Source organism: Hypanus sabinus, chromosome 17 (genome assembly GCF_030144855.1).
Source record: "Hypanus sabinus isolate sHypSab1 chromosome 17, sHypSab1.hap1, whole genome shotgun sequence".
NCBI lineage: Eukaryota > Metazoa > Chordata > Chondrichthyes > Myliobatiformes > Dasyatidae > Hypanus > Hypanus sabinus.
In genome coordinates this window covers 7,750,506-7,774,804 of record NC_082722.1, presented here as the reverse complement: position 1 = coordinate 7,774,804, position 24,299 = coordinate 7,750,506, and the positions used below count along the sequence as shown (strand labels likewise).

The 24,299-nt window shown below is 42.2% G+C and overlaps 1 protein-coding gene across 2 annotated transcripts in view; it reads left to right on the top strand.

The window, feature by feature from the left end:
- vac14 (vac14 homolog (S. cerevisiae)) overlaps positions 1–24,299 on the top strand; it is a 496,659-nt gene that overhangs the window by 334,430 nt on the left and 137,930 nt on the right. For both annotated transcript variants that reach the window (XM_059992522.1, XM_059992521.1), the window contains one exon: positions 23,708–23,882. In XM_059992522.1, coding sequence (XP_059848505.1) covers positions 23,708–23,882 — 175 coding nt within the window. The remainder of the gene's footprint in view (positions 1–23,707; positions 23,883–24,299) is intronic.

The window sequence follows — 24,299 nt, the reverse complement described above, 5'->3', positions numbered from 1 at the left end:
AATCTATAAATTTGCTGACAATTCAACCATTGTTGGTAGAATCTCAGGTGGTGACAAGAGGGCATATAGGAGTGAGATTTGCCAAGTGGTGGAATGATGCCGCAGCAACAACCTGGCATTCAACGTCAGTCAGACGAAAGAGCTGATTGTGGACTTCAGGAAGGGTAAGATGAAGGAACACATACAAATCCTCATAGAGGGATCAGAAGTGGAGAGAGTGAGCAGTTTCAAGTTCCTGGGTGTCAAGATCTCTGAGGATCTAACCTAGTCCCAACATATTGATGTAGTCATAAAGAAGGCAAGACAGCAGCTGTACTTTATTAGGAGTTTAAAGCGATTTGGCATGTCAACAAATGCACTCAAAAACTTCTATAGTTGTATCGTGGAGAGCATTCTGACAGGCTGCATCACTGTCTGGTATGGAGGGGCTACTACACAGGGCTGAAAGAAACTGCAGAAGGTTGTAAATCTAGTCAGCTCCATCTTGGGCACTGGCCTACAAAGTACCAGGACATCTAAAGGCATGTCCATTATTAAGGACCTCCAGCACCCAGGGCAAGCCCTTTTCTCACTGTTACCATCAGGCAGGAGATACAGAAGCCTGAAGGCACACACTCAGCGATTCAGGAACAGCTTCTTCCCCTCTGCCATCTGATTCCTAAATGGACTTTGAAGCTTTGGACACTATCTCACTTTTTTTAATATACAGTAGTTCTGTTTTTGAGCATTTTAAAATAATCTATTCAATATACGCAATTGATTTATTTATTTATTTATTATGATGTTTTATTATTTTTTTCTCTCTCTGTTAGATTATGTATTGCATTGAACTGCTGCTGCTAAGTTAACAAATTTCACGTCACGTGCGGGTGATAATAAACCTGATTCTGATCACACTTGGAAAATGCAGTATTGAATTTGATAAAGACATGGAGTGGAACGCCATCTCCATTTACACAGTTAGAACCACTACCTATAGACTCTCTTGCTACAGTTCAAAGTTTGCTATCCAACCTGTGGAAGGTTAGTTCTTCCAGACTGTGACTAGATATGTTTTGAGCTGTAATGAGCATTGCAGAGACAATTCATGCATTTAGTTTTGCCACTGAACATCTAAAATGTAAATTGACAATTTGGATGGAGTGGCCTTATGCAAAATAGCAGGATAAATCTTATCATAAGGTGAACTGCTGCCTTCTTACAAACAGTCATTGGACGGTTTCTTTTTATTGGTGTGCGGGTTGTCTTTTATTCCTGGCTTCTCTGTCTTTCCCATTAGATGAACATTGGCAGATCACACTTTAATACTTTATTCCTGAGCACCAACACAAGTCACAACTTCCAGCAAGCACAATCCTGCTTTCCTCCCAGGTGTACAAGAGATCCTGTGGATGCTGGAAATCCAGAGTAACAGAGATCAGGTAACGTTTTACCTGATCAATGAAATTCTCAGTTTTTGTTGCCAGCCCCAGAATTTGCCATGACTCTCCCAGAATGCATTGCTTAGCTGCTAACTATCCAGGAAAGTATTTTGGAATTCATACCCCCAGATGTCTTGCTGATGCACTGACTGGAACCCTGTTTGATACTGGCTCTGTGACTCTTTGCTTGCCCTCAGCAGTTCTGCCTGATGCCAAGAGCTTGGAATGCCCTGCCCTTGTGCTGGTCCTTTCTCTCCTATGTGTTTTTTGATATCCTATGGCTTCACATGACTCTGTCACTCACACAGCAAGTTAACATGCCTTTCCAGTTGCTGAAAGATGGATCCAGTGCTAAGGTGTTCAAGTGGTATGCTGATCTTTAAGTTGTTTGGTACTTAAACAGAGTAATTTCCAGGGTTCGGCAACCTACCTGCACCGGTCCTGATGCAGACTCTGACCTGAAACATCGACAATTCCAGACCCTGCCCCCATTGATGCTTCTCGACCTGCTGAGTCTCTCCAACAGTTAGTTTGTTGCACTGGGTTCCAGCATCTGCGGTCTCTTGTGCCTCCAACTTAATTTCCAAGGCTGCTGTTGTAACCTGATCCCATTCTACTGGACTTTCTTCCAACGACTGCAGCTGCTAAGAGGATGTTTGGCCCTTATGCAGGAATCTCAAACGGCTGGGTGGCAGTATAGTGAAGGGGACGCCCATTTAAAGCATCAGCCATCAACCTTTGAAGTTCCCAAGAGCTTCCAATGTGGTGAAATTGTTTGTTGGTTGATTGGAATAGAGAGTGGATCTGAATCCATGATCAAATGAACCAAGACCTTATTCAGTGGTGGAGCAGCCTCTGGGGTCCTAAGGCCAGCTCCTGTTCCTGCTTCTTACAATTTATGAACTCAGCCAGCTGGCAGGCAGTCCAATTGACAGCTTTAGTTACTTCACAATTGTTGACACAGGTGAATTATTCTCACAGCTCCCACATGGGTTCTTTTGAAAGCTTCTTGTTCTGATTGTGACAGATTACTTTTTGAAGACAGATTACCTTTAGCCTCAATGCATTTGAAAAGTGATGCATTGCATCCAAACCACACCCTATTTCTTTGATAAATGACTGTACAATATTGGATTATTTGCTCCAATACTCCTATCCATTTTGTATCTGTGAATGCTTGACTGGGTGACTGCTTAATGGAATTAATTTGGTGTGTCGCGTCACAAAGTAAGTTCTGATCCAGAGCTACCCTTCGGCCACTTCATCCATCCACAATGATGGGCAGCATCTTCCAACCTGATGTCAGCACCGATGCTGATGCCTCTCTGCAGAAATCGCAGTGTCTAGCGGAGAGCAAACGATTGGGAACTCCCCATGGAATCCAAATAGGCAGAGTGAACCTGTCAGCCTTACTGGCTCCTGCTCTTGGAAGCAAGGTACATATATGTTTGTTTTGGTCTTCTGCTGCTCAGCCCATTCACTTTGAGGTTTGGCATGTTGTTAATTCAGAGATACCTTTCTCCACACCTTTGTTGCAATGCATAGTCATTTGAATTACTGTCATGCTGAACCAGTCTGGCCATTCTTCTCTGACCTCTCTTATTAATAAGATGTTTTTGCCCACAGAACTTGCTCACTGGATGGTGTTTTTCTTGCATCATTCTCCATCATTGCTAGAGACTGGTGTGCATGAAAATCCCAGGTGATCAGCAGTTTATGAGATACTCAAACCACCCTATCTGGCACCAACAATTGGTCCATGGTCAAAGTCAGATTGCATTTCTTCCCTGTTCTGATAGGTCGGAACAATAACTGAACCTCTTGACCATGTCTGTATGTTTTTATCCGTTGAGTTGCTGCCACATGATTGGCTGATTCAATATTTGCATTCATAAGCAGACGTACAAGAATATTTAATGAGGTGGTACTGAGTGTATGTCACCATACATGTACTTTGATAATAAGTTTACTTTCACTTTGACTCATCCCACCATAAATCTGATACAGATGACCTAATAAAGGTGTATAAAATCATTGGTGCAGTGGATAGGGTGAATGCATTTAGTCTTTTTCCCAGATATGGGGAATCAAGAACTTGAGAGCATAAGGTTTTAAGTGAAGAGGAGAGATTAAGTATGGATCTGAGGGCGAGCGTTTTTACACAGAGGGTATTATCTATCTGGAATAAGCTATCAGAGAAAGTAGTTGAAGCAAATACAATAACACAGTTGGACAGGTACATGAATTGGAAAGGTTTAGAAGATCAATATGCAAATGCACCTTGGTGGGTGTAGATTGTAGAATTTACAACATAGAACAGTACAGGCCCTTCAGCTCATGATGTTGTGCCAACCTTTTAACCGACTTGAAGTTCATTCTAACCGTTCCCTCACACTTGGCTCTCCATTTTTCTTTCAGGAGTTGTTTCTGTCTTGTATATACTTATATATACTGAAAAAAGTGGCTGGCAGAGTTTATAATAGTTTTAACTGTGCTTTTTTTATATTTTAGGGATAGGCACCCATGTTTGTGAATTACAAGAACACTCAATAACGTTGACTGTTTGGACAGCCTTTAAACCTGAGGTCAAGGCCATGCTGGTTGTCAAAACCATCTTAGAAAGCTGCCACAGGGTGCATAGAGCCAGCTTCTATGCTTTCTGTTGCCTTTCCTAGCCCTGTGACCAGATCCATGCTGGAAGAACCAGTGTAGCCCCGAGGGTCTGGTGCATGGTGATCTGTCCAACAGAAGATCTGCCTTCAGGGTTCTGATGGATGGGCCTCCTGGGTTACCTCGTCGTTAGAGTTATCTTGTGGGTAATGTGGAAACTCTGAAGGGCATTAGAAGTAGATGTTAATAATTTAATACTGTTCGTTAAAAATATCTGAATGGAATTAAAAGGACAGCTTTTTTTCTGGGCAGGGCAGTTTATTATAAGAGTTGTGTATCTGAACCTATTTGAACTTAACCATCCTAGAATGGTAACTGTGGATTAAAGGATAGAGACTTAGATAATACAGTACTTCCATAGTCTGCCATCTTAGTTTTCTTTATCAGGTAGAAGTAGGAGGTTGGAATAGAGGTGAAGTAAGAGTGTTGAGGTCAGGTAATGATAGAGATTCCCCCATCTTCCTTATTCTGGTAATTCTCTCCTATCAGATTATTCTTTCTTTAGCCCTGTACCTCTTCCACCTATCACTTCCTAGCTTCTCACTACTTCCTCCCTCCCCACCCAGCCTCCTTTCCCCCTCATCTGGCAGGTGATAGGTAACACAAAGTACACTGCAGATGCTGTGGTCAAATCAACACATACAAACAAGCTGAATGATCTCAGCAGGTCGGGCAGCATCCGTTGAAACGAGCAGTCAACGTTTTGGGCCGAGAAGGTGAGGGGAGGGTGGAAGGTGCCAGGTGAAAAACCAATCAGAAGAAAGATCAAGGGGTGGGGGAGGGGATAGGCAGGAAAGGTGAAGAAGGAATGTAAGGGGAAAGCACTATGGGTAGTAGAAGAAGGCAGAATCATGAGTGAGGTGATAGCCAAAACAGGTGAGGGGGAAGGTTGGTGGAGGAGGGGGATGGTGAGAAGCTGAGAGGTGTTAGGTGGGAGAGTTAAAGGGCTGAAGAAAAAGGAATCCTTCTCCTCCACCTTCTTATTCTGGCTTCTTTCCCCTTCCTTTTCAGTCCCGATGAAGGGTTTCAGCCTGAAATATTAAATATTCCTTTCCATAGATGCTGCCTGATCTGCTGAATTCCTCCGGTATTTTGTGCAGGATATTTAAACTTGGGTGAGCTCCACCAATATCTATTTCCATTCCCTTGACACCTTCTCATGCAGCAGCAGGAGATATGGAATCTGCCCTTTTACCTCTTTCCTTCCTATTATTGATTTGGCTGAGCACTTTGAGACCACGTCTGTTCAGTCTACACGGACGACCCTAAAGATTACTATAATTCTCCATCCCACATCCACTTTGACCTCTTACACTGTTCCAATGAATCCCAATGTAAGCTTGAGGTAGCCCATCTCGTCTTCTGACTATGTACACCACGGTCCTAAGAGCTCAGTGTTGGATGCAGCAATTTCAGGTTGCCACCCTTTCTAGTTTGTTTGAGAACTGATGAACATTCATCTATTTGTAACATTGACTTCGTTATTCTCTCGCTGCATATACTGCTGTTTTGCTGAATATTTCAAGCATTCTTTCTCATTTATTTTAAATTTTGTAAGTCATAAGTCATTGTTTCCCTTTGTCTCTACTAACACTCACCTTATATATACACCTCCTCCAGAAAGACCAGCTATCGTTTCACCGCAATCTCTCAGCTGGAACCAACACTGTGTCTCTTCATTTCCCCCCAGAACAGATACTGCCTTTGACCATTCATCCCTCCCCTCTCTCAGCAGCTTTAAACATGCTTAAGCAGTAGAGATCCTGCAGTTGCTGGAAATCCGGAGCAACACACAAAATGCGAGAGGAACTCAGCAGGTCAGGCATTATCAATGGAGTGGAATAAACGGGTGATGCTTTGGACTGAAACCCTTCATCAGGACTGAAAAGGAAGAGGTTAAAAGCCAGAATGGCTTCCTTTCCAGTCCTGATGAAGGTTCTTGGCACAAAATATTTTTGTGTATGTTGCTCTTAAAACATGTTTGTTTTTCCACTTCTACCATTTCTGAGAGGTCATTGACCTGAAATGCTGACTTTTTTCTTTCCTCTGTGGACGCTGCCTGACCTGCTGAGTATTTTCATCAATTTCTGTTTTTATTTCAAGCTGGTAATAGTGAAGTAGAGTGGAGAAACATTATAAAATCAGTCCCCAGTAAAACGTAATCCTTTAATAGCATATCTCTGAAACGTGTACACCAGTCATTTGCAGGCTTCATTTCTGGAGGAGCTTTGGAGTGTTTGCATGTTGGTTCCTTAAAGTGCAACTTCTAGAGACCTGCAGGGTCATGATTGGAATCTGCTAACTTGCTGGAAAAGAGATGGGAAAATCTCAAATGAGAGGACCTAGTTACAAGAGAAGTAGGCATTCATTTGAAACTAAGGTAAAGATTCAAGATTGTTTAGTGTCATTTCCAGTACACAAGTGTAGATGAGAAAAAAGTAATTGTTACTCCAGATCCAAAGCAGCACAAAAACCCCATGATTAGATAAAGAGCACGTAGTAAAAAACCACGATGAATATAACCACATAAGATAGCTTATATATATATATATATATCTAGGTTTGTTTGTTACGAAGTCCAGCACCCAGTGGCACAGTGAGGAGAAGGAGTCTGTTCGCTGAGGTCTGTGAGACAATAATGTTGAATGCCAAAGTAAAATCCAGAAGCAGCATTCTGATATTTGTGTCCCTGTTTTCTAGGTGTGTCAGTGCAAGGCACACAACAGATGCTATGGCATTTATTGTACAGCTGTTCTGTCAGTTAGCCTATCGGTGAGTGTCCAATGAGGCAGGAATGGAGCGATTGATAAGTGCCGTTACCAGCCATTCATGATGATTGGCATCAGTACCACCGGGCAGTAGTTATTTTTCTTTGGTGCAAGGATTATGGCGGCTGATTTAAAGTATGTGACTGTTCACATGGGAGAGGGGTAGGTTTTGTGGCCAGCATTGTTGCATGCCTCGAAGCATGCATAAAAGTTGTTTGGAGTGTCAGGGAGAGAGGCATCTCTGGTACAGTCAATGCTGCTTTCCCTTGTGTAATGCTCTTGATGCCCAGCCACATATACCGAGTATTGTTTTAGGGGTAGGTGGTCTTTGCCACTTAATACCTAGGATTAGATTTCTCCTGGCTGTTCTGGCACCAGCATGTTGGGGGTTTCGTAGGGAGCGCAGCTCTGCGTTCAGCCAGAGCTTCCCGTCTGGGCCGCAAAATGACCACACTTGAGATAACTATACCATCTACACACTTACCGATGTAGCCAGTGTCAGATAAGGCACGTTCCTCAAGACCTTTGTCTTCCTCAAGGAACTTCTCACAGGAGGTGGTGAATCTGTGGAATTCTCTGCCCTGGATGGTTGTGGCAATATCACTATTTAAGCTGGAGGTGGATAAATATTTGGAAAACTAGAGAGTTGAGAAACGTGAGGAACTGACACAGAGGAGGAGATAAGTCCTGAAATGGATCAGTTATGATCATATTGATTGGCTTGAGGGGCCATTTGGCCTTTCATTTGTTTCCTTCTTGTCTTCTTACATAAGAACATAAGAGATAGGAGCAGGAGTAGCCATCCAGCCCATTGAGCCTTCCCCACCATTCACTATGATCATGGCTGATCTGTCTGTAAACTCAGCTCCATCTACCTGCCTTTTCCCCATAACCCTTAATTCCCCTACTATGTAAAAATCTATCTTAACTGTATCTTAAGTATATTTAGTGAAGAAGCCTCAAATGCTTCCTTGGGCAGAGAATTCCACAGATTCACCACTGTCTGGGAAAAACAGTTTTTCATCATCTCCATCCTAAATCTTCTCCCCTGAATCTTGAGGCAATGTCCCCTAGTTCTAGTCTCACCTACTTCTATCTTATCTATCCCTTTCAAAATTTTGTATATTTCTATAAGATTCCCTCTCATTTTTATGAATTCCAGAGAGTATAGTCCCAGACAACTCAATCTCGCCTCATAGGTTAACCCCTTCATCCCTGGAATGAACCTGGTGAACCTCCTCTGCACTGCCTCCAAAGCCTGTATGTCCTCCTCAAGTATGGAGACCAGAACTGCACGCAGTACTCCAGGTGCGGTCTCACCATACCCTGTATAGTTGCAGCATGACCTCCCTGCTCTTGAATTCAGTCCCTCTAGCAATGAAGGCCAACATTCCGTTTGCCTTCTTAATAACCTGTTGCACCTGCAAACAACTTTTTGCAATTCTTCTTTAATTATTATTGGGCTTTTACTCTATCTGAAGGCTGGTTAGTCCCAATTCCACAAATCTGAGAGAATAGAGCCTGAAATGTAACTTGCCATTGAATTCCAGCTGGAATGTTATAAACTGTCATCTACGGCAAAGAAACAGGTCTTCTGGCCCAACTCATCCACACTGACCTAAGCCATGTTTAGTTCAAATCTCTCGAAACATTTTTCTATCAATGTACCTGTCCAGGTGTCTTCCAAGCCTTGTAGGTGTACCTCTCTCTGTCCCACCCTCTGTGTAACAAACTGAGTTTTAATTATAGCATAAAAGATTTCTTCTGGAAGTCTTGAGCAGCACACACAAAATGCTGGATGAACTCAGCAGGTCAGGCAACATCGATGAATGGAAATAAATAGTCAACATATTGTGCTGAGACCTATTTCCCTCCTGTGATGCTGCCTGGCCTGCTGAGTTCTACCAGTATTTTGTGTGTTTCGTTTAAGTAAGCCTCCTGAGGAAAAAAAAACACACAATTGTAAAAAAGCTTCATTTTCCATTTGTGTAGGAACAAGATGTGGGAAGATTATCATCTTCCAGTGACCTAAAGTCAATGCTTCTGTGTTTCATTCACTTAATCTCTTAACTGGACATGTCAAGTGGAGTTTATTGTCATTTGCACAAGTACAGAGAAGAACAGAGATGTTAAATTCTGTCACTCACATACACAATAGCAGTGGCCAATTAACTTACCAATCAACACATCCTTGGGATGTGGCAGGAAACCAAAGTACGAGGGGAAACCCATATATTCATGGAATAATTATGCAAATTCCACACAGCCAACACCAGAGGTCAGGATTGAAGCCAGGGTGCTGGAGCTGTGAGGCAAAGCCTCTACCATGTTGTCCCAAAGTTGATGGAATTGCAAAGTTGCTCACCAATAGTGTGAGCAAATTGCAGAATAAACTCAATGCTTCAGGATGGGACTCTCAGATGACAGGAAACCGGAGGTCTATGGAGTCCTTTCTTTCCTGATGGAGGAAGAAATTTGAGAGGGGAATGAAGAGACCGAGTGTGTGGAGAAACTGAAGAAGAGATGTTCTACAATAATCAGCTGACCAAAAGTCAGATTGCAAGTTCTGAAGTCCTAGCTCCCTTGAAGCAATATTCCATTAAGATGGCTACCTCAAACCTGAGTCATAAATACTCTTAGTGTCAGAGTCATAGAACACTGCAACACAGAAACAAACTAGTCTGTGCCAAATTGTTAATATGCTTAGTCGCATTTACCTGCATCCAGACCATAGCCCACAATACCCCTCCCATCCATATACCTATCCAAATATTTCTTAGATGTTGAAATTGAACATGCATCTACCACTTCAGCTCGTTCCACACTCTTGGAAAAAGGCTGCTTGCATTTACCCTACCCCATACTATTCCTGATTTTGCCTACCTCAATCAAATCTCCCCTCTTTCTCCTACACTCTAGCAAAAACAGTCCAAGCCTATTCAACCTCAGGTCGTCAAGTCCTGGCAACATCCTTGTAAATTACCCTGCACTCTTTAATCTTATTGATGTCTTTCCTGTAGGTAGATGCACACAATACTCTAAATTGGCCACAGCATCATCTTGTGCAACTTCACCATAACATCCCAACTTGTGTAATTATTTCTTTGATTTATGAAGGCCAATGTGCCCACAGCTCTCCTTATCACCCTATCCACTTCTGATGCCACTTTCAAGGAATTTGTATTCCCAGATCCTTCTGTTCTACTAAGAGACTTTACATTTGAAATAATCGGAATCAGGTTTATCATTGACATACTGTATGTCAAGGAATTTGTTGTTTTGCAGCAACGGTACAATGCAAGACATAAAAACTACCATAAATTATAATAAGTATATAAACAACAAATACTGCAAAAAGAGAGCAAAATACTGTTTATGGGTTCATGGAGTATTCAGAAATCTGGTGGTGGAGATGAAGAAGCTGTTCCTAAAACACTGAATGTGCATCCTCAGGCAACTGTACCTCCGCCCTGGTGTTAGTAATGAAAAGAGAGTATGTCCTGGATGGTGAAGGTCCCTAACGATCATCAGCAGATTTCATTGATCTTGGTTTATTACATGTACCTAGATACAGTGATACTGCTCATACAAATCAGATCATTGCTCAGCTAGAATAAGGTAAAACAATGCAGAATAAAATGTAAAAAAAACTGAGAAGTACAGTGCAGATAAAGTGCAAATTTATAACGAGGTCAAGGGTCTATTTTATTGTATAAGATTTGGACCTGAAAGCCAAAATATTTGAACCCTCTGAGCTCCTTTGCCACGCATTTTCAATTAAGCTGTATTATGAGTTACCACCTGGACTAATTAAGCCTTGATCATCCTGTGATTGCTTAACGGTAATCATGATCTGTGTCCCTGAAGAGGCACAGTTTCAGGTTTGCAGCTTAATTTGTCCTCATAAGTAGTGCATCATCTGAATGTGTGTGCGATGCCAAAGGAGGGCCTCCAGCAGGGTATTGTGTTCCAATTTCTCAAAAGCCAACAGAGAAATAACTCTCTCTACATTAATTGGATTTCTGCTGTTTTTGTTTATCTAATAATGGATATATCAAATCTGAAATCAGATAGACAAATATTTTGCAATTTTAAAAGCTCATTCACCAAAGAGTGATGAATCACTGGTTGGCTTGAAGGTGTTTATTCAACAGTAGTTCTCCCTTGCCTTAGGGACATTGATTTGCCTAAACTACATCATATATATTTCTGATTGCAAAGCAGCATATTTCAGGAAAATAATAAGTCCACTGGTAATATAGACATAATGCAAAGACAATCACTCTGTGAGGCATAGCAACACTGGAAAGTATCAACCTGTAAAGTATTTTGGCCAAAACAGTTGTTGGACTGGTATTTTAGTTCATTTCCCTTTTAATTAAACAGTGGCATTAAAAAAATTCTACATAAACACTAGAGATTATGAAGATGCTGGAAATCCAGAGTAACGCACACAAAGTGCTGGAGGAACAGCAAGTCAGGCAGCATCTATGGAGAGAAATAAGCAGTGGATGTTTTAGGCTAAGATCCTTTATTAAGACTGGCGAAGGAAAGATTTAAATGTCTTCAGGATGGATATACCTTGAAGATTCTTTGTATTGGAGCAGCAAATCATAAACACTAGAGATTATGCAGCTGCTGGAAATCCACAGTAATACACACAAAATGCTGGAGGAACTCAGCAGGTCAGGCAGCATGTATGGAAATTAATAAACATTCGACATTTTGGGCAGAGATCATTCATCAGGAGAGAATGAGACAAAATGAAATGTTTTCTCTAAGGTTATGTGTTGGGAATTCCCTACCACTGGAACCAGTCACTGAATATTTTTATAGCAGAGATCAGTTCTTAATAAGGTGTGTGGAAAGCCATTAAAGTCAGGTCAGATCATTATGATCATATCGAATGGTAGGGTCAAGTGTTTGCTCCTAATTCATACATTTCGTATTGGCAATAATGTTACATTGCTTTTGCAAGTAACCGAAAGAGACAGATGTCAATCGCAGCTGAGTTTCAGGGATTCAGTGACGTATCTATCAATAAGCAGCCCATTCTCTACAAGCTGACCCTATATAGTCTAGAGAGTGTCAGTGAACATGACTGTGAACCTGTTAAGTGGTTTTCTCCTCTTGGAAGATGTAGGAAATTTCTTTGCACAGTTCCAAAGATGAGTGTTGTCAAGATGAAAATGGGCTAAACTCAAAGTAGAATAATATTGCATTGATGCTTGAATGTCTTTGAGCTGATAGGAAATTTGATCCCTGAGTTTTTGAATGTTGTGTTTGCCCTATATCTTTTTTTCACTCCCAATGTAAAATTGAAAGCTATGTGTAGCACTGAAAGGTCTTGGTGGCTTTGCTTAAAGAACATTCCTGCTGTTCTTCACCAGCCATTTACGACCCTTCTGGACAGCGGAGGACAGTGACACCATTTTTTCAATCATGAAGCTCTTGAAAAATATACGGCTTGTATTGTGGTGTCTCCTTAAGGATCAAATGCAATGATTGCTCCTGAAAGGCTAAGTGGCAGCATCTGCAAGAACTTGTAAACATTGTTAAAATACACAGCATTGAAATTGGCAGAACAGTGCTACACAGGGAAATGCGATAGAGCTGCAGTAGAGTCATAGGCCCATGCCAAAAAAGTTGCCTACCTGTGCTTGTCCTTTTTGCCTGCATTTGGCCAATATCCTTCTAAACCGTTCCTATCCATGGACCTGGCCAGATGTATTTTAAATGTTGTAATTGGAGCTCCTCTAGCAGCTCATTCCATATATCCACCATCCTCTGTGTTGAAAAGCTTAGCCCTCAGATTCCCATTAAGTAGTTTCCATCTCATCTTAAACCTGTGCCTTCTCGTCTTTGACTCCCTTTCTATGCCTTTCTTCACCCCTCATAATTTTATAATTCTCTATGAGGTCACCACTTGGCCTCCTACACTCCAGGGCAAAAAGGCCCAGGCAGTCTGGTCTCTCCTTACAATTCACATCATTCAGTTCATCCATATTCTGTGAAGATGAATTTTTTGGGAACAGCTTCTTCCCCTCTGCCATCAGATTCCTGAACGGTCCATGAGCACTACTTTGTGATTCATCTTTCGCACTATTTATTTATTTTGTAACTTTCAGTAGGTTTTGTGTCTGGCACTGTATCACTGCCATAAAACAACAAGATTCACAATGTTTCTAACTTCAACCAAATAGAGTATTATTTACATTGCTCTAAAGTCATAGAGTGATATAGCAGGGAAAACAGACCATTCAGTCCAACTTAATCTGGTCATAAAGGCCAACCAGACTGCCTGTCTGAGCTCATCCTATTTGCCTGCTTTTGGCCCAAATCCCTGTAAAACACAGGAGATTCTGCAGATGCTGGAAATACAGAGCAACACAAACAAAATGCTGGAGGAAATTAACCGGTCAGGCAGCTTCTATGGAGAGGAATAAACAGTCAACATTTCAGGCTGAGACCCTTCATCAGGTTTGCGATAGGAAAGGTTTAGAGTGATGAAGACAGACCTTCATTCCTGTAAACTGTTGCTGTTCCTGTACCTGTCCAAATGGAGAATTTAGAAGTACCTACCTCTATAGATGCCCCTGGCAGTTCATTACAGATATAGACCATCATCTGTGTAGAAATATTGCCCCTGAGATCCCATTTAAATCTTTCCCTTTCACCTTAAACCTGTGCTCTTTAGTTTAGGACTACCATATCCTGTGGAAAAGACAGCAACTATTGTCGTTTTGCCACGTTCTCAATATTATGAGCTTACATTCTCCTTTATGCTCGAATGGAAGCTTTGATCTTTGCTGGTACCATTCCTTCGCTCTTTTTTCCTGTGTCCTCACTAAGTATTTTGTAAAGAATGTTTTCCTCATCTCTCTCTCTTTTATCTCTCTTCTCTTATCACTTCCTTCTCTTCCGTATCTTTCTCTCATACACACACACACATGCCCTCCTCTTTTTGATCTAACTGTATGGATAGGATTCCATTTTCCAAGCTGCCCTATTCTGACAGTACCCACTGCCTGCTTGTGTGCAGAGGAGGGAGAACAACTAGCAAATGTCTATTTTTCTCTATCCCTGGAGTGGTAATTGCAACATCAAAACAACTGCCCTGGTTTGCATTTGCATATTGTACATATCAGAAGGGATGTGAGGAAGTAGACAAGAGAAGTCTTGAATAAACTAAAACCAGTACAAATGTTATCTGCTCTGTGCACATTTGCCTGCTTGGAGACTCATCGTGTATATCAAAGTGGTGAAGAATAGCTGAATGTTTTGGTTTTCTTGGAATATTGAACTGTTTAATTTAGCTGCACTCTAAGGTTCCGCCTCCCCCATTCTGATTATTCTAATCAGCTGCAAGTCTTTCCCTTGGAGATTCTGTTTGCTGTGTCGAAAGTCATTTGTCCCCCAATCCCCACTTTTTAAAATTATCTAGCAATAGAGTGTGGAGTAGACCTTTTGAGCCAGACTGCCCTAGCCACCCCTGACAAACCCGATTTAACCCAACTTAATCACAGAATGATTTTCAATGACCAGTTAACCTACCCAATACGTCTTTGGACTGTGGGAGGTAACCAGAGCGACACTTCAGCCAGGGCCTGGTTGCTGGGCAACGGCTCTTCCAGCTCAATGCTTGCTGATGTCTCCATGTGGGAAAGGATGGTAGACTCCTGCAGACAAGACATTCACAGCTCAGCATGATTTATTTAAGCCTTGGGCAGTAGCATTTTGTTGTAATTAAAATCACACAGATAGCCCAGTACTATGGAGCAATTGGTTGTGATAAGCTGTACAATGCAAGCTTTGCACATATTGTGTAGTTTAAGATTAGCTTTATTTGGTACATGTATAGTGAAACATACAGTAAAACGTGTTGTTTGCATTAAATAAAACCAGTGAGGACTGTGCTGAGGGCAGCACACACACCATGCTTCAGGCAGTGACAGCATGCATACAACTTACTAAAACTGATCATAAGTCTTTGGAATGTGGAAGGAAACTCACGTGGTCATAGGGACAATGTACAAACTCTTTGCAGTCAGCAGCAGGAATCGAACCCCGACCAGTGATCGCTGATGCTTTAAAGTAATTTTGCTAACCACTAAGCTACCGTGCCTCTCACTTCTTTATACTGCCCAACTCTCAGCTTAGAACTCTCTGTGATCTGATTTAACTTGATTAAAACTATAGTTTAATGTGGGCATCCTGCACACATTAAAACAAAATGTTTAATCTACGATGCTCAGGCCTTGTGAGTGAGGCAGGCTGTAGGTGCCAGTTTCTCAATACTTGCTCACAGAGACGAGGAGTGTCCACATCCCTTCCTATTTGCCAGAGGAAATAGAGCTGTGAGTGTTCCTTTTGAAGTTGTGGCCATCCAAAATTGGAGTTGAAAAAGGCATTCAGATACATAACATAGATTTGGTTTCACAAGTCAGACCACTTGTAGCATGGTAGTGTAGCAGTTAGCATAATAGTGGTAGTGACTCAGCTTCAATTCCATCACTGTCTGTCAGGAGCTTATATGTTCTCCCCAAAACTGTTTTCTTCAGGTGCTCTGGTTTCGTCCCTCATTCCAAAGATGTACAAGTTAGTAGGTTCGTTGATCATAAGAGTGCAATTGGGCGGTTTGGGCTTATTGGGTTAGAAAGGCTGATACTCTGCTGTATCTCTAAATTAAAAAGAAAATCAAATAACTCCAGCTAAGCAAGCCCTTTCACAATCCTTAACTATTCCCAAACCTTGCCCACTGAATCTGGTCCTTATGAATGTCAAGCTAGAATATCCGTCCAAGAGGCAGAGGTGGAACGGAGCTTACAGGATGCATCCAGGTGTGAAATGGGATTGAAGAAAGTTTGTGTTATTCTGTCATTGAATGCAGCTCTCATTGTATTTAAGATCAAGTACATCCACAATGTTCTCAATGTTCCCTGCCACTCAAGCAAAAAGGAAAGATTAACAGTTCTGCTAGATTTGTCACCTGCCAGCTCTTGGTCCACCCCATCTTGTTATACTAGCTGTCTCCCACCTTTCTTTCCAGTCCTGGTGAGGTCTTAACCTGAAATGTTGACTGGCCATTTCCCTCCATAGATGCTGCCTGACTGACTCACTGTGTTTCACTGGTGCTTTGTGTGTTACTTCTGATTCCAGTATCTGCATATATTGAGTATATTCACAGGTATTGAATTGTCAGTTGTACTTTGGGAAGTGAAACCAAATCAGGACATGTGAAGTGGCGGGTCTTTGGGGAGGAGAATAGAACAGAGAGATCAAAGACATAGTTCCCTGAAAGTTGACAAGGTGGTGAAGAATATGTGAATCCTTCATCAGTCAGGGCATGGAGAGCAGGAGTTGAGATGAAGTATTACAGCTGGATAAGACGTTGGTGAGACTGCCCCTGGCGTATTGTGTGCAGGTCTGGTCACGCAGCTACTGGAAGGCCATCTCTAAGATGGAAAAGCTGCATAAAAGATGTTGTTGCCGGACCTGGAGATGCTGCATATTCAGGGGCTGTTTTCCGTGGAGCATAGGAAGCAGAGTGGTGACCTGACAGATTTAAATCCTGAAGTCAAAGTGTGATGGTCAGAGCCTGGGTCTGCAAAACTCTGTAAGTCTGCTGAGGAAGTCAGGACCCAGGGTCTGGGAAACTGCAAGTCTGCAGAAGAAGACAGCCTATTCTGGGGTTAATGGACTGTGTATGAGGATGGGTGGGAGGAATGGGGCTTGTTTTACTTTTGTTGCTTTGTCGCTTGCAATGTATATTCTCATTTGTTGCATTCTGTGGTGGTCCGCTGACCATTGTGTGCGTGCTCTGTTCCAGCTGGAATATGTGGCGACACTTGCAGACTCCCCCAACACATCTATAAGTGTGTTTGTTGTTAATGCAAATGTTTCTATATACATGTGGTAAATGGCAATCGGAAATCTAAAGTCTTCATTAAAAGGAGCTCTCCAGCCGACTGAAGTACCCTTTGAAAGAATAGCTGGTGAGTTTGTAGCATTGAAAGAGCCCCTTTCACCCTAAAGATTTCTGCCAGTAGTAATATTGACATGAGCCTCTTTCACAGCATTCTAACCAGAATTACCTCCATTCCTTTCTTTGCTTTCTCACTAGCTTCCTATTAACTGTGGTAGTGAGTTTCACATTTTCCCCATTCTGGTTAAAGCAGTTACTTCACGGTTCCTTACTGGTGTTACAGTGAGCAAAGGAAGCGAACCCAAGTGCAGGACAGGCACGGAGATTCAGTTTGGTTGCTTACACAGACGTAAATGCCAAATAGCAAACAGGAGGGATCTTGACACGGAACCTTGACTCAGAGAGACCTTGAAACTGGAGCTAAACTTAGAACAAACGGTTCTAAGCGGTCGGGAAACAATAGTTATCTCACAGGAAAAAGACCAACAAACTGGCGACTAGTGGTTGTGACGCCGGGGTTCTCGTACTGCAGTTCTTGATGGAAACTAGGTGTGCTGTCATCAAAGCAAATTAGAAGCAATTGGGAAATTAACAGTCAGAACTGTGGCACAATCAATGGAAATTAGGAGCAAGATAGGGAATAAATGATCAGGACCATGACAACTGGATTTATTAGTGGCCCACCTTCTCTTTGTAAGGCCTAAGTTTTGGATTCCCCACAAGTGAAAACATTTTCTTTAAGCCTGCCATTTGAGATCTCTTCAAAAGTGTATAGATTTTCATCAGGATAATCTTTAGCTCTCTGTTTCCTGAGATATAGGCCCTTGCTGTTCATATTTCCCATGTATTACTGTTATGCATTAATAAAGGTAGCTATTGAGTGAATGGAGTATCAAAACATGATCACTAAACCAGCGTAGTTCAGTTCCATGATTAGATCCAGGATCTGTGAAGGCTTTGCTGACCTTCTCCTGGGCTGAATCTGAGGTTGGGTTTTTATTCCCAGAAACAGGAAGAAGTTTGTGTTGGAAAGGGCACATAGGAACAGAAAGGACCTTTTCTTCACAGATCCATGGTGAAGGCTGCAATGATGCCTGTTCTTCATGCCCAGCAGATATTTTTGACTTGTAAGTAACTTAATATATGGAAAAGTAGATGCTGCATGCTGGTGATGAAAGATTTCAAGTTTTGGTTTCCATCCTTAGGCAGCAAGGACGTGCTTCAGTCCTTTTCAAATCACCTGCCCAATGTTATGTCTTTACACCAAATGCAGCTGAACTGTTGAACACTGTAAGCCATCCGCTTCAAATTAAAACAGTTTGATCCACAGGTCATATTGAGTTAGCAGCTTGTCAATCCTTGTTGAATGAATTGACACCTCCATATATTCGAGGTGAATTTTTGGTCCACAGTAGAAGTGTTTTAGGACCAAAAGGTTTGGCTGACTTCTGTCTGTTTCCTCCTGCATCCCACAGTTTTCTCAGCTCATTACCAATCTACCCACATCCCCAACACCAAGACAAAGCATGGATGTTTCATTGGGCAAATAATTTGCTGTTGCTTACTCTGCTTGTGATAACTGAAGTTACTGAAGGGCTGTAGGGTGCCATGGTATCGTAGCAGTTAGCACAATGCTATTACAGCTCTAGGAGTTGGAGTTACATTCCGGCAGCATCTGTACATTCTCCATGTGACCACGAGGCTTTCCTCCTACAGTAGGTAATTGGTCATTGTAAATTGTCCTGTGATAGGCTAGAGTTAAATAAGTGGGTTATTAGGTAGCTCGGCTGCTGGGGTGGAAGTGGGGGGGGGGCCTTCTGAATAAACAACTCTGTACGTTGGAAGAGGGAACACAAGTGAGAAGAGGTTTTCTACAGTTGCAGGGTATTTTAAATAGAGTCTCTGCACTTGATTGGATTACATTTTAAAGCAGCAAAGCAATATACTGTATTAGAGAGCAAAACCTGAATCTGTGGAATTGGAGTATAGGACAGACTAGTTGCCGTAAGTATTTATTCACTCAGATGAAAATTAGAGTGTTTTCTTTTAAGAAGCGAATCTTAGTATATAGTGTAATTTGGGATAGAATTTTTGGGCAGCAATTAGTAGAGGTTCAACTCTGACCTTGGGCACTGTCTGTTTGCATGTGATGAGTGGAGGGAGTTTGAATATATGTACATTCTCAGTGAGAGGAGGGACTTGTTTCCATGCTGCATCTCTCCATGACTCTGAGGGTGTATAGTCAAGTGTGGCCTGCATCAGCGGAACGAGTGACTTTCGTGGTATGTTTTCTAATGACCTGCACTGCTGTACCTTGTACCTGGGTCTGCTACGGGCTGGTTGTTATTGCGTATCTGCGGAGGTGGAACGTGGTCCTCGATCTCCGGTACCCTGCACTGCATTCTCTGTTAAAAAGCGAGTAAGCTGAGAGCATGAGCCGGCATCATCAATGACATGAACCATTCTGCAAAGTGAGGAAAGATACATCACCATCTGCCTTCTAGGGAGAGGAAGCATGGAACCTCTCCACCTCCACTCAATCATGTGTCACATACCTACAAGCTCAACTAATTCCAGGTCCTGTGCACACGTGACAGCTCTGATACATGATGGAGGGCTCAGTGAAGACTGTTCTTACTCAGATGAGATAATGAAAGGAGACCCAGTTTTCTCATTCATTCCCTCTGCTGTCAGACAGTTTATCCAACATCCACTCAAAAGATCAGGATCAGCTTTATTTATCACATGTACATTGGAACATATAGTGAAATGCTTCGTTTGCATCAAATCAAATCAACATGGATTGTACTGGACAGCCCACAAATGTCACGCTTTTGGTGCCAACATAGCATTGCCCAATGCCCATTGCCCACTTTGGAAAGTGGGAACACCCAGAGGAAACCCATGGGGAGAACGTACAAACTCCCTAGAGACTGCAGTGGGAATTGAACCTGATCTTACAGCAGGCGTTGTGATAACATTACATTAACTGCTTCGCTACCAGTAAAACTTCAGATGTAATGTTATGTGTTCTTGTGAATAATGAAATATCTCCAGATTTAGCAGTGACTTTCTTCAATTCTTGACTGAGGGATTAGACAGAATATTTAATAAGGTAGTTACAGCCAAGGAGAAGGACAGAGGTGACTGGATGACCATCAGGAGGGAGAAAAGGAATAGGCAGTTAGTGCATCTGTAGGCCATTCCCCTCAACATCATGTGTACCACTTTGGATACTTTTGTGGGGAGTGGTGCTGAGGGGGTGACCTAGCAGAGAAAGCTACAGTGGTCAGATCTCTGGTACTGAGTCTGGCTCTGTGACTCAGAGGGAAAGGTGGTGGGAAGAGGAGGAAGAGACGAGATTCATTGGTTAGGGGAACAAGAAAGAATTCCTGTGAATGAGAATGAGGTTCCCAGATGGTATGTTGCCTCCCAGTTGCCGGGGTCAAAGACGTCTCGGATTGAGTCCACAGCATACTTAATGGGAGGATGAGCAGCCAGAGGTTATGGTCCACACTGGTTCCAATGACGTGGGTAGAAGGCCTGACGAGGTCCTGCAAAGTGAGTTCGAGGAGTTAAGTACTAAGTTAAAGGGCAGGACCTCTGGGGTATTCAGGATTGCTACCTGTGCCATGTGCTAGTGAGGCCAGACACAGGAAGATCATGCAATTTAACATGTGGCTAAGGAGATTTTTAGATCATTGGGCTCTCTTCCAGGGAAAGTAAGTCCTATATAGAAGGGACAGATTGCACCTGAACTGAAGGGGGACTAATATCCTAGAGGGAAGGTTTGTTAGTGCTGTACGGCATGTATTGGGGAGGCGGAGAGGTTTAAACTAGAGTTGCAGCGGGGTGGGAACAAGAGCACCAAAACAGGTAGTAGAGTGGCTGTGGAGAAAGATGGTGCTAAGCCTACATACAGAGTCAGGAACCACAAGGTCGAGCATGCTGGGACTAATGTTCTGAATTAGGTATATTTCAGTGCAAGGAGTATTAGTAGAAAGGCAGATGAGCTTAAGGCTTAGACCAGCACTTTGAATTATGCAGGGCAGAACTGGCAGCTCATTGTTCAAGGGTTCCAGTGTTTTAGACATGGCAGAGCAGGAGGAATTAAAGGGGAAGAGGTGGCATTACTCGGTCAGGACAGACTGGAGATTTTGTCTAGTGAGGCTTTATGGGTGGACCTGAGAAATAAGAGAGCTAGAACCACATTAATAGGATTATATTATACAGTAGATCACCCAACAATCTGGAGGATTTAGAGGAGCAAATCTGTAGAGAAGTCACAAGAAACATAAGGTTGTGACAATAGATGATTTTAACTTTCCACATATTGACAGGGACTCCCTTACTGTAAAAGGGATGGGAAAGAGTTGGGGCTGTGATTTCAACATTTAAGAGAAATTTGGATAGGTACATGGATGGGAGGGGTATGGAGGGCTATGGTCCAGATGCAGGTCAATGGGATGAGGCCCATTAATGGTTCAACACAGTCTAGATGGGCCAAAAGGTCTGTTTCTGTGCTGCAGTGGTATATGACCTTTATCTAGCCTCTTTATCCTTTTAACAATTTGCTAGCATTAGATCACAAAACCACTACAATATAACGTGTAAGAAATATTCTCCCTCTTGCAGTCTTGTAAAGATTGCACTGGCTTTATTTGTCATGTGTACGTTGAACCATACAATGCAAAGTTTTGCTTATGTGGGGTTGCGCTGGCGTAGCATTTCTGGTGACAGCATAGCATGCCTACAGTTTACTAACCATAGTTTGTACATCCTTGGAATGTTGGGGGAAACCAGAGCACATGGAGGAAGCCTCTGCAGTCACAGCAAGAACGGACAGCAGTGGGATTTGAAGCTTGATCTTACACACTAAACTGCTGTGTTACCACACCACCCCACCATCTTGTGTGGTACTTAGTGGTTGTTTCTAAATCAGGAATGATCGTAAGCAAACTAGCTTTGATCGAGAAGATAATTATGGCTCAAAATGAGTTTGTGGAAGTTAATGAACTTCTTTACATAACTGATGGATTTTGTATTAAACCAGTGGTGATGACTGGAGGCTTACTGAGCTCAACATGATGAGGAATTGGATTTCATTGCTCAGGACTTATTTTTAGACATTATTTCAAATCCTTCCTAATGTGAAAACATCACTTATTTTGGGTCTTGGCAGTTTTACACTAAATCAGGAAATTGCTTAATGAAATCCCACTTGTTGCCTGGGCTTTATCTCTCTGATTCAGAAATTAGCTTGTAAAGCTGAGAACCCCTCATAAAATGACTATTTAAGGAAGAGCCTGCTATCAGCACTTTCCATATTAATTGTATTGTGAACAGAAGTGCACATATTTCCAGCACGTCCAGTACCGAAGGGAGCCTGAAGGACCAAGGATCAATTTTATTCGCCATGTACATGTATTAGGAAATTGCTGTGGTGTCTGACACTGCTTCAGGAGTCAAATGGTTGAAGGATGATAACTATTCCTGAACCTATTGAAGTGGGATCTAAGGCTCCTGAACTATATAGAAGTGAAACGTGCTTTCCTGTCACTCTGTTGTTCTATTCCTCTGTCTCTTTCATCTTTGCTGTTTCTCTATCTGCCTTACAACTCCCCTGTTCATTTCCCTTTGGAACCCGCTGTTATTCCTGTACAGCAGTTAAATACACAGTGAGTGGTCAGTCTCATCTTTCATGTGATTTGGCTTTGGCCAATGAACTCTGCAACCAAAGGGATCGTCCTTTTCTCCAGTGGGAGGGAGTTCTTTAGCAGAGAAGTCAACCAAAGAGTTGTAGTTCAACATTATTCCCTATAATTCTTGACATAATGGGAGCATTCTGCAGAAACTATTACTTCTGGAACACACTTGCATATATATATATTAAGGCACTCTGCAGAATTATCGGAACACTGTTAATCCAGTTGACTGTGCTCACGCAACATGCTGTGTTTGTCACCAGTGGCAACTTAGTGTTTTAGTTTAGCAATACAACATGGTGACTGGCACTTGCAGCCCAACATGGCCAGACTGGCCAATTACACCCATGTGACCAATAAACCTACTAACCGGCAGCGTGGGACAAAACTGGACCACCCAGAGGAAAATCACACTGTCGTGGGGAGAATGTACCAACTCTTTCCAGAAGGAGAGAAATTGAATTCAGTTAACTGGCACTGTAGTAGCGTTATGCTAACAGTTACACTAGCATACCTCCCCCATGAAGGAATGTTTAGAAGGGGTTACACAGTGCTGGTAGGAGGAAGGAGATGACTGCAGCACTCCCTGCTAGCTCTCATTCATTTTTACTTGCTGGTGAATGTCACTGCCATAAGTTTGTCCTCAGATAGGTTGTCAATACTGTACTGCTTGTATGACATTATTCTTCTCTGCCATGGCTCCTCCACTCCACACAGTATCTAAAATCAACTTCAGCAAGCATTCCTAAATAATCTGTGCTCTTCTAATTATATGCACCCCTTATTTGACTTCCCCACCAATGCTGATCTGACTTTCAACTGCAGAGGCCCAAAACTCTGGAATTCTCGTCAAGTTCAAGTTTATTGTCGTCAGCATATGTATATAAATACCGTGAAAGTGAGCTATTTGCAGCAGCACAGTACATTACAAGGGCAGACAGAGTTAACGTAAGCTGTAACTTACATGCACTGATAAAGGGCCTTGGCTTGAAACATTGACTGTTTATTCCTTTCCATATTTGCTGCCTGACCAGCTGAGTTCCTCCAGCATTCTATATGTGTTATTCTACAAGTGCTGACCTCACATTTAGTCCCAGTTCTAATGCCAACATCCAGTTATCTTGGAACTGGAGTTAAAAGTGGTATTAAATGGGTCAACTTGATTGTAGTTTTTAAAGCATTAAATATATTTTCACTTCTCTTTTTTCCAATCTGCAGGCAACTATGTCTCTTGTTAAATGCTGAGAACATTTTCCATTCCATGGCTGAAATCCTGCTTCGGGAAGAAGACTTGAAATTTGCTTCAACCATGGTCCAGACTCTGAACTCCATCCTCTTAACATCAACTGAACTCTTCCAACTTCGAAACCAGCTGAAGGACCTGCACACAATGGTGAGGGCAACTCTTAAATCTGTCAGATTCGGCATACATAGGTGTGTGGACAGGGTTTGCTCAATAGTTTTAGGTCAAAGAATGCAGTAGTTACTGTTTGAGCAATGCCAAGTGTAAGGATCCAGTTCCACTACATGGCCCAAGGTGAGCCAGCTGATCTAAGGCAGTAGTAAAATAGCAGCTTGTTGTATTGTTAGTGTTCTTCGATTTCCTCTTAAGTGCTCCAGTTTCCTCCCACAGACCAAAAATGTTCTAATTAGTAGATTAATTAGTCATTGTAAATTGTCCTGTCCTGTGATTAGTCTAGGGAGAAATACTGTAGGTGAATTGCTGGACAGAGTGGTTTATTGAACCAGAAGTCCCTGTACTGCACTACATCTCTAAATAAATAAGACCACAAGAGATAGAAGCAGAATT